At 47.7% G+C, this 11,900-nt stretch overlaps 1 protein-coding gene across 2 annotated transcripts in view; it reads right to left on the bottom strand.

Annotated features, from left to right (window-relative positions):
• LOC121004835 (PILR alpha associated neural protein) overlaps positions 1–11,900 on the bottom strand; it is a 44,008-nt gene that overhangs the window by 1,003 nt on the left and 31,105 nt on the right. For both annotated transcript variants that reach the window (XM_040437208.1, XM_040437209.1), the window contains exon 5: positions 5,521–5,703. In XM_040437208.1, coding sequence (XP_040293142.1) covers positions 5,521–5,703 — 183 coding nt within the window. The remainder of the gene's footprint in view (positions 1–5,520; positions 5,704–11,900) is intronic.

Here is an 11,900-nt window from a genome sequence, read left to right as displayed (position 1 = left end):
ACTGCACCCTTAGGCCTCTTTCACACGAACTATACGGATTGGCTCCGGATGCGTTCAGTGAAACTCGCACCATTTTGCAAGAAAGTTCAGTCAGTTTTGTCTGCGATTGCGTTCAGTTGTTGAGTTTTTTCCGCGCGGGTGCAATGCGTTTTGATGCGTTTTTCACACGTGTGATAAGAAACTGAAGGTTTACAAACAACATCTCTTATCAGTGAAAAACCCATCGCATCCGGATTAGGCCTCATGCACACGGCCGTTGTTTTGGTCCGCATCCGAGCCGCGTTTTTTGCGTCTCAGGTGCGGACCCATTCACTTCAATGGGGCCGCAAAAGATGCGGACAGCACTCCGTGTGTTGTCCGCATCCGTTGCTCCGTTCCGTGGCCCCGCAAAAGAAATAGAACATGTCCTATTCTTGTCCATTTTGCAGACAAGAATAGGCATTTCTACAATGGGCCGTCCGTTCCGTTCCGCAAATTGCGGAAGGCACACGGGCGGCTTCCGTTTTTTGCGGATCCGCGGTTTGCGGAACGCAAAAAATGGAATAGTCGTGTGCATGAGGCCTCACTGAAGCCCCATTCACTTCTATGGGGCCAGGGCTGTGTGAAAAACGCAGATTATAGAACACGCTGCGATTCTCACGCAACGCAGAAATCATGCATGAATAAAACGCTCATGTACACAGACCCATTGGGTACGGATTCAGCGCGGATGCTATCCGTTCACGTCACGCATTGCACTCGTGCGGAAAACTCGCTCGTGTGAAAGGGGCCTTAAGCAGAGTTCATACTTTAGTTATTTGGTCAGCTATTTCTGTCAGTTAGGGCTCATTCACACGACCATATGAATGGCGCTGCATCCATTCCGTAATTTTGCGGAACAGGAGTGGACCCATTCATTTCAATTGGGCCGCAAAAGATGCGGACAGCACATGATGGTTCCTTTCCGCAAAAAATATGCCCAAGAGTATGCCCTATTCTTGTCCGCATTTTCTGTATAGGGGTGGCTGTGTGCGTTCCGCAGTACCCGTGTTTTGCGGATCCGCAAATTTGCGTACTGCTAAACACTCACGGCTGTCTGAATGAGCCCTTATTAGGAGCCAAAAACACAGAACAGGAAGAAATGTCTCCATTATACCTGATCTCTGAGAAGCTTCACTGCTGGGTTTGGCTCTGATGGAAATAACTGAAGTGTGAACTCGTCCTTATCAGTGCTCCGTCTCCGCTATAGCGCTACAGAACAAGTGACATCACAGGGGCACAGACTATCACATAAAAAATCACAAAAAATGCGGATCAGTTCATCAAAGTTTATTTTTTCCCCCAAAAAAGTTGTGAACCAAAGTGTGTGTGAAGGAGACATAGGGGCTTTTTATGTTTGTTTTTTGTGCTTTTTTAAAAAAAAAAAAAAAAGGATATACTGAATAGGTGTTTTTCACCTTCCAAAGAGATTCCTATTGGAAAAATGTCTGAAGATTCCCCTTACGTAGAGCATGCTGATTTTTGACAAAAGCAATAAAAACGCAGAGCTAAAAAAAACAAAAACAAAAATGTCCTGAGTTTCATTTATTCCTTTCAGTACCATCTGTCTGCACACAAAAAATGCCGCAGAAAAACCGATGCGTGACCCCATTACGTATGTCAGTGGGAGATGAACAGGTTAAAAAAATAATAATCTAAACAATGCAGTCACGGTCCGGTGTGGATTTGCTGCAGTTTTGCGCCATTTTTTATTACGTAATAGCGCCGACTGCCGGACACCACGGGTCAGAGATGGAGATGATGAGCGATCAATGTGCAGTACGGTGATGGCCGGCGGGTCAGCAAAGGAAGGGAGTAGTAATTCTGACAGGTGTAAGTGGCTCCAGCTGGGATCGGTACTTACCTTTATAAATATCTGGTCAGACGGGTCCTCTGCCACAGCACCCCTGACCCATTGAGGCATGGACTCCACAAGACCTTTAAAGAAGACCTCTAACCTCTCCTGACATGTCTGTAACTACTTCCTTCCTTCATGTACTAACCGTTCTGAAGCATCTGTTCTTATGACTTTACGTTGCGCCATTCCTTTATTATTCCTGCTAGAAGTTAGGAATGCATTGCTAGCAGGTCCAGATGGGTGTTACCAGTTGTGGTAACAACATAAAGTCATATGAATTGTTGCTCCAGAATATTTATTCCATGGGGAATGCGAGTAGTTACTCAAACAGACATATCAGGAGAGGTGACAGGCGCCATGACTGCATCCCATTATATTCCACCAGTGACTGGACAGGTGTCACCTAGCGTACAGGTAGAGGACGGCCATGAGGGGAGACGTCCTCGCTGATGTCTTGTCTACGGCCGCTGGTTAATCAATCTGCATACACTTTACATATGACACTGTAGATGTGACAGGAATATCAATGGCGTTACGGACGGTCCAGAAACTTAAAGGGGTTGTCTGGTCTCACACGTTGACGTCATGTCACTAGGCTATGGGACCTGCTCCTATCTCCAGAAGTGAACATAGAGAGCAGCCAGACATGTAGGGTCAGCACCAGTTCACTGCTACGGGAGTCCTGAAAATAGCACCGACTCGGCTATTTCTGCCAGTCCCGCAGCGGTCGCGCTTGTGAGGTGCATTTTCCATTTGCCACCATGGGACTTCCAAAAATAGCCAAGCGCACTCGCTCAGCTATTTCCGGAGCTCCCTTGAGAGCAGCACCTGGAGCATGGGCTGTGTGCTCTCCTTCAGAGGTGGGACCCGCACCATGTATGAGATGAGCCAACCTCGTTCACTAAAGATCTACTATTTTGTGTGTGCAGACCTATGTGTCTCCATGGTTACAGACTACAAACAGATCTCGTGTAGTCTGGCCCTGCAGTCGTGTGTTAAAGGAGTTGTCTCATCTCGGACAGTTGGAGCATATCACTAGGATAGGCGCAGGTCCTATGGGGCCACCAGAAATAGCAGAGCTCTGGATTGGTTATTTCCATCGGGCCCATAGAAGTGAATGGGAGCGGTGGCCGGTCATGTGCGGTGCGCTCCCATTCACTTCTATGGGGAGAGCACTTGGTGGTGGCCGGACCAGAGTCCTCCAGCCACCACTTTTGCGGGGCTCCATTCCTGATATAGGTGATAAGACAACGGGGGCATATCCTAGTTCACATCATAGGGGATGAGACCCTCGGACCCGGCTACGCTGATGAATATGATGCACATTATTATTATTTATTTTTAGTTCAGGTTGCATTTTTTTCCTGCATTGTGTCACTGTGTCTGTTCTCTATTTATGACCACAGGCAGGAATCCACGGCTCATAAAGTGCAGTTCTCCGTTTCGCCTGCAGGTGCCGCCAGTGGAAGCGGCACAGGCTCCAGCTACTGACAGTGTAAGATCCAGAATTAATTAGCTATAAACGTTCAGTTAAACAATCGCTCGTAAATTATGTCGCTCTGTGAACCTTGTTTTTTGCACATTTTATGGCTCGAGTTGAGAAGAAATTTACTTGGCTGCAAGAAAACGGAAACCTTCTAAATGTCTGCTGTAAAATGAGGCGTGCGGCTAATCAGTCCCCTAATACACAGCCGCACGTGACATACGCCAAATACAATGGTATCATATTCCGTTATTCCTTTATGATTAATGGATGCTTTTTTGTGACAAGCTGATTGGGGGGTGGGGGGGGGGCTACAGCTGCTGGAAACACTTGAGGGTGGGTCTTATGTACTAAAAGCATTCTCTTACAGCATTATAGGGCGGACGGTATTTGTCGCCAGGCTTGCTGACTGTTTCTGGTAAGTATTGGGAACTGTATCCCTGAGTCACTAGAAACAGGACACTGTATAAGTGGGCCATCAGGGACAGGACACTGTATAAGTGGGCCATCAGGGACAGGACACTGTATAAGTGGGCCATCAGGGACAGGACACTGTATAAGTGGGCCATCAGGGACAGGACACTGTATAAGTGGGCCATCAGGGACAGGACACTGTATAAGTGGGCCATCAGGGACAGGACACTGTATAAGTGGGCCATCAGGGACAGCACACTGTATAAGTGGGCCATCAGGGACAGCACACTGTATAAGTGGGCCATCAGGGACAGCACACTGTATAAGTGGGCCATCAGGGAAAGGACACTGTATAAGTGGGCCATCAGGGACAGGACACTGTATAAGTGGGCCATCAGGGACAGGACACTGTATAAGTGGGCCATCAAGGACAGGACACTATAAGTGGGCAGCCAGAATCAGGATACTGGAGCACTGGGCCACCAGGGACAGAACATTGCATCACTGGACCACTAGAGACAGGATATACAGTACAATTGGTTGATCGGAAACAGAATACCATACCACAAGGTACAGCACACTGTTCCACTTAAGCCACCAGGGATCAGACATTGCATCACCGGGCCACCAGGAACAGCATATTATACCACTAGGCCACCAGGGACAGAACACTGGGAAACCAGAGACAAGATACTGGATCACTAGGCCACCAGGGACAGAACATGGCATCACTGGGCAGCCAGAAACAGGATACCAAACCACTAGACCACCAGGGACAGAACATGGCATCACTGGACCATCAGCGACAGGCTACTGTACAACTGGGTGACCAGAAACAGAATACTGTTTCACTAGGCCACCAGGAACCAGTCATTGCATTGCTGGCTCACCAGAGACAGTATACTATACAATAGGGTGACCAGGGACAGAACACTAGGCAACCAGAAACAGAATACTGTTCCACTAGGCCACCAGGAACAGCATATTATACCATTAGGCCACCAGGGACAAAACACTGGGCAACCAGGAACAGGATAATGTACGACTAGGCCACGAGAAACAAAATATTATACCACTAGGCCACCAGGGAGCAGACACTGCATCTCTAGAACACCAGAGACGGAATGCGACACAACCGAGTGACCAGGGAGCGTCTTCAGCAGTGGAAATTTATTTAAATCTAACTGTAAGGCCTAGTTCACACGACCGTATGGCTTTTATTGTTTTTTGCGGTCCGTTTTTCACGGATCCGTTGTTCCGTTTTTGAGTTCCGTTGTGTTTCCGTTTCCTTTCCGTTTTTCCGTTCCGTTTTTCCGTATGCCATGTACAGTATACAGTAATTACATAGAAAAAATTGGGCTGGCCATAACATTTTCAATAGATGGTTCAGAAAAAACGGAACGGAAACTAAACGGAAACGGAAGACATACGGATGCATTTCCGTATGTGTTCCGTTTTTTTTGCGGACCCATTGACTTGAATGGAGCCACGACCCGTGATTTACGGCCAAATATAGGACAAGCTCTATCTTTCAACGGAACCGAAATACGGAAACGGAATGCATACGGAACACATTCCGTTTTTTTTGCGGAACCATTGAAATGAATGGATCCATATACGGACCGTATACGGAACACAAAGAAAAGGCCCGTACACTCGCAAAAAAACCTTTCGTGTGAACTAGGCCTAAGAGAAGATTTTGCGCTGCACGCTACGTGCATCCTGGACTCGGGGAGGCGTCTCTTACTTGCTTGTCCTGCAGGGGAGGCCTCTCTCGTCTAGGCTACTTTTGAAGTCTCCAAGCTTTAGAGGGTGAAGGCCGGGGATGTCAGTGTCAGGTGAAAGGTCAGTGAGCGGTTGTAAGCTTCCTTCCTCCGGTAACGCGCAGCGGTCATTTCGGTGTCGTCTCCGTTTCTGTCTGCGCTCACAACTAAGAGGAAGAGGAGATCAGAGATGAAGTATATGGAAGGCATTGGAGGCAGTATAATGTCATAAGCCCTCACATCCATAATGGACACACGACCAGTATGGCCGCCAGTACGGCATCTATAGGAGGGCCACTCAGCTTTCCCAGGAAAACCTACCTGATAGTGCACAGAGAGATTCCCGCCTCACGTAATCACTGCGTAGCCAGGCAGACCTGTCCAATATCTGGACATAAGAAAGCTGGGTTATAAGCCCCAATGGGTATGGCAGGGTGACAGTCCCAGTGAGAGCGTTAATGGCGGCCATCTTGTTGGACACCCAGCTTTCCCAGGTCCAGTGCGAGGCCATTGTGGTGACTAGAAGGTGTGTAATGAGCAGATACAGTGATGAAAACTTTGGGGCGATTAGATTGAATTGAGCAGCATGCGGGAGGATTTCTGTCCTCGGAGAGACCTGGCATCGGAAGCCATGCATGTAAGTGGCAATCTGACGAGCCGCTGAGAATATCGAGCCGGAATGAGCGGATAATCCTCGCTGGAAGGAGACGGCGCCTTGTATATAGTGATCGGCCCCTGGTGTCAGGCTGCGTTCAGACAGGACATCACATGTACCACATACAGTACAACAGCACATATAACACGTATAACTGTATGAACATTACACAATTACACAGAGAGGAGCGGCACTACATAGGCACTGCTTATCTCTTCCTGCAGGAGCAGCCGGTGACTGATCACTTCCCTCTTCTACTATGTCAGCCACTGATTGGTGGCATGTGCTGAGTCCACTGTCTATAAAGTGGTTCTTCAGCAGCTGCAGTGTGTTACAGAAGAAGCTGCAGAACATCATAATACACACCTCAGCTGCTGCAGAACCTCACAATACACACCTCAGCTGCTGCAGAACATCATAATACACACCTCAGCTGCTGCAGAACATCATAATACACACCTCAGCTGCTGCAGAACATGATAATACACACCTCAGCTGCTGCAGAACCTGATAATACAGACCTCAGCTGCTGCAGAACGTCATAACACACACCTCAGCTGCTGCAGAACATCATAATACACACCTCAGCTGCTGCAGAACATCATAATACACACCTCAGCTGCTGCAGAACATGATAATACACACCTCAGCTGCTGCAGAACATGATAATACACACCTCAGCTGCTGCAGAACATCATAACACACACCTCAGCTGCTGCAGAACATGATAATACACACTTCAGCTGCTGCAGAACCTGATAATACAGACCTCAGCTGCTGCAGAACGTCATAACACACACCTCAGCTGCTGCAGAACATCATAATACACACCTCAGCTGCTGCAGAACATCATAATACACACCTCAGCTGCTGCAGAACATGATAATACACACCTCAGCTGCTGCAGAACATCATAACACACACCTCAGCTGCTGCAGAACGTCATAACACACACCTCAACTGCTGCAGAACATGATAATACACACCTCAGCTGCTGCAGAACATCATAATACACACCTCAGCTGCTGCAGAACCTGATAATACACACCTCAGCTGCTGCAGAACGTCATAACACACACCTCAGCTGCTGCAGAACGTCATAACACAGGAGCAGCCGGTGACTGATCACTTCCCTCTTCTACTATGTCAGCCACTGATTGGTGGCATGTGCTGAGTCCACTGTCTATAAAGTGGTTCTTCAGCAGCTGCAGTGTGTTACAGAAGAAGCTGCAGAACATCATAATACACACCTCAGCTGCTGCAGAACATGATAATACACATCTCAGCTGCTGCAGAACATGATAATACACACCTCAGCTGCTGCAGAACATCATAATACACACCTCAGCTGCTGCAGAACATCTTAATACACACCTCAGCTGCTGCAGAACATGATAATACACACCTCAGCTGCTGCAGAACCTGATAATACAGACCTCAGCTACTGCAGAACCTCCTAATACACACCTCAGCTGCTGCAGAACCTGATAATACACACCTCAGCTGCTGCAGAACCTCCTAATACACACCTCAGCTGCTGCAGAACCTGATAATACAAACCTCAGCTGCTGCAGAACATCATAACACACACCTCAGCTGCTGCAGAACCTTTAATACTCACCTCAGCTGCTGCAGAACCTCATAATACACACCTCAGCTGCTGCAGAACCTCATAATACACACCTCAGCTTCTGCAGAACCAAATAATACACACCTCAGCTGCTGCAGAACCTTTAATACTCACCTCAGCTGCTGCAGAACCTCCTAATACACACCTCAGCTTCTGCAGAACCTCATAATACACACCTCAGCTGCTGCAGAACCTCCTAATACACACCTCAGCTTCTGCAGAACCTTATAATGCACACCTCAGCTTCTGCAGAACCTTATAATACACATCTCAGCTGCTGCAGAACCTTATAATACACATCTTAGCTGCTGCAGAACCTCATAATACACACCTCAGCTGCTGCAGAACATCTTAATACACACCTCAGCTGCTGCAGAACATGATAATACACACCTCAGCTGCTGCAGAACATGATAATACACACCTCAGCTGCTGCAGAACCTGATAATACAGACCTCAGCTACTGCAGAACCTCCTAATACACACCTCAGCTGCTGCAGAACCTGATAATACACACCTCAGCTGCTGCAGAACCTCCTAATACACACCTCAGCTGCTGCAGAACCTGATAATACAAACCTCAGCTGCTGCAGAACATCATAACACACACCTCAGCTGCTGCAGAACCTTTAATACTCACCTCAGCTGCTGCAGAACATCATAACACACACCTCAGCTGCTGCAGAACGTCATAACACACACCTCAACTGCTGCAGAACATGATAATACACACCTCAGCTGCTGCAGAACGTCATAACACACACCTCAACTGCTGCAGAACATCATAATACACACCTCAGCTGCTGCAGAACCTGATAATACACACCAAAGCCGCTGCAGAACCTCCTAATACACACCTCAGCTGCTGCAGAACATCATAATACACACCTCAGCTGCTGCAGAACCTGATAATACACACCTCAGCTGCTGCAGAACGTCATAACACACACCTCAGCTGCTGCAGAACATCATAACACAGGAGCAGCCGGTGACTGATCACTTCCCTCTTCTACTATGTCAGCCACTGATTGGTGGCATGTGCTGAGTCCACTGTCTATAAAGTGGTTCTTCAGCAGCTGCAGTGTGTTACAGAAGAAGCTGCAGAACATCATAATACACACCTCAGCTGCTGCAGAACATGATAATACACATCTCAGCTGCTGCAGAACATGATAATACACACCTCAGCTGCTGCAGAACATCATAATACACACCTCAGCTGCTGCAGAACATCTTAATACACACCTCAGCCGCTGCAGAACATGATAATACACACCTCAGCTGCTGCAGAACCTGATAATACAGACCTCAGCTACTGCAGAACCTCCTAATACACACCTCAGCTGCTGCAGAACCTGATAATACACACCTCAGCTGCTGCAGAACCTCCTAATACACACCTCAGCTGCTGCAGAACCTGATAATACAAACCTCAGCTGCTGCAGAACATCATAACACACACCTCAGCTGCTGCAGAACCTTTAATACTCACCTCAGCTGCTGCAGAACCTCATAATACACACCTCAGCTGCTGCAGAACCTCATAATACACACCTCAGCTTCTGCAGAACCAAATAATACACACCTCAGCTGCTGCAGAACCTTTAATACTCACCTCAGCTGCTGCAGAACCTCCTAATACACACCTCAGCTTCTGCAGAACCTCATAATACACACCTCAGCTGCTGCAGAACCTCCTAATACACACCTCAGCTTCTGCAGAACCTTATAATGCACACCTCAGCTTCTGCAGAACCTTATAATACACATCTCAGCTGCTGCAGAACCTTATAATACACATCTTAGCTGCTGCAGAACCTCATAATACACACCTCAGCTGCTGCAGAACATCTTAATACACACCTCAGCTGCTGCAGAACATGATAATACACACCTCAGCTGCTGCAGAACATGATAATACACACCTCAGCTGCTGCAGAACCTGATAATACAGACCTCAGCTACTGCAGAACCTCCTAATACACACCTCAGCTGCTGCAGAACCTGATAATACACACCTCAGCTGCTGCAGAACCTCCTAATACACACCTCAGCTGCTGCAGAACCTGATAATACAAACCTCAGCTGCTGCAGAACATCATAACACACACCTCAGCTGCTGCAGAACCTTTAATACTCACCTCAGCTGCTGCAGAACCTCATAATACACACCTCAGCTGCTGCAGAACCTCATAATACACACCTCAGCTTCTGCAGAACCAAATAATACACACCTCAGCTGCTGCAGAACCTTTAATACTCACCTCAGCTGCTGCAGAACCTCCTAATACACACCTCAGCTTCTGCAGAACCTCATAATACACACCTCAGCTGCTGCAGAACCTCCTAATACACACCTCAGCTTCTGCAGAACCTTATAATGCACACCTCAGCTTCTGCAGAACCTTATAATACACATCTCAGCTGCTGCAGAACCTTATAATACACATCTTAGCTGCTGCAGAACCTCATAATACACACCTCAGCTGCTGCAGAACCTTATAATACACATCTCAGCTGCTGCAGAACCTCATAATACACATCTCAGCTGCTGCAGAACCTCATAATACAGACCTCAGCTTCTGCAGAACCTCATAATACACACCTCAGCTGCTGCAGAACCTCCTAATACACACCTCAGCTTCTGCAGAACCTTATAATGCACACCTCAGCTTCTGCAGAACCTTATAATACACACCTCAGCTGCTGCAGAACATGATAATACACATCTCAGCTGCTGCAGAACCTCATAATACACACCTCAGCTGCTGCAGAACCTTATAATACACATCTCAGCTGCTGCAGAACCTCATAATACACATCTCAGCTGCTGCACAACCTCATAATACACACCTCAGCTTCTGCAGAACCTTATAATACACACCTCAGCTGCTGCAGAACATGATAATACACACCTCAGCTGCTGCAGAACCTCATAATACACATCTCAGCTTCTGCAGAACCTCATAATACACATCTCAGCTGCTGCAGAACCTCATAATACACATCTCAGCTGCTGCAGAACCTCATAATACACACCTCAGCTGCTGCAGAACCTCCTAATACACACCTCAGCTGCTGCAGAACCTCCTAATACACACCTCAGCTGCTGCAGAACCTCCTAATATACACCTCAGCTTCTGCAGAACCTTATAATACACACCTCAGCTGCTGCAGAACCTCCTAATACACACCTCAGCTGCTGCAGAACCTCCTAATACACACCTCAGCTGCTGCAGAACCTCCTAATACACACCTCAGCTTCTGCAGAACCTTTTAATACACACCTCATCTGCGGCAGAGCCTCATAATACACACCTCAGCTGCTGCAGAACCTCATAATACACCTCAGCTGCTGCAGAACCTCATAATACACACCTCAGCTGCTGCAGAACCTCATAATACACCTCAGCTGCTGCAGAACCTCATAATACACCTCAGCTGCTGCAGAACCTCATAATACACACCTCAGCTGCTGCAGAACCTCATAATACACCTCAGCTGCTGCAGAACCTCATAATACACATCTCAGCTGCTGCAGAACCTCATAATACACCTCAGCTGCTGCAGAACCTCATAATACACCTCAGCTGCTGCAGAACCTCATAATACACACCTCAGCTGCTGCAGAACCTCATAATACACCTCAGCTGCTGCAGAACCTCATAATACACATCTCAGCTGCTGCAGAACCTCATAATACACCTCAGCTGCTGCAGAACCTCATAATACACCTCAGCTGCTGCAGAACCTCATAATACACACCTCAGCTGCTGCAGACTATGTGAAAGAAGGGGGCATGAGGAGTGGTTTGTGTGGGGAGGAAACATGATGAGCAGTTAGAATGGGGCTTAGGGAGTCTTTTCGAGATAGAGGGAAGGTATGGGGGAGCAGTCTTTTTGAGAGAGGGCTACACTGGGATAAGTCTATGAGACAGGGGCATTAAAGGGGTTTTCCCATCACAGACAATGGGGGCATATCGCTCGGATATTCCCCCATTGTCTGATAGGTGGGGGTCCCGCATGCGCAGCCGCCCTCTATTCATTTCTATGGAGTCGCTGAAAATAGCCGCTCACATA

This window comes from Bufo bufo, chromosome 6 (genome assembly GCF_905171765.1).
Source record: "Bufo bufo chromosome 6, aBufBuf1.1, whole genome shotgun sequence".
Lineage (NCBI taxonomy): Eukaryota > Metazoa > Chordata > Amphibia > Anura > Bufonidae > Bufo > Bufo bufo.
This window is presented reverse-complemented; position numbering and strand designations above follow the sequence as displayed.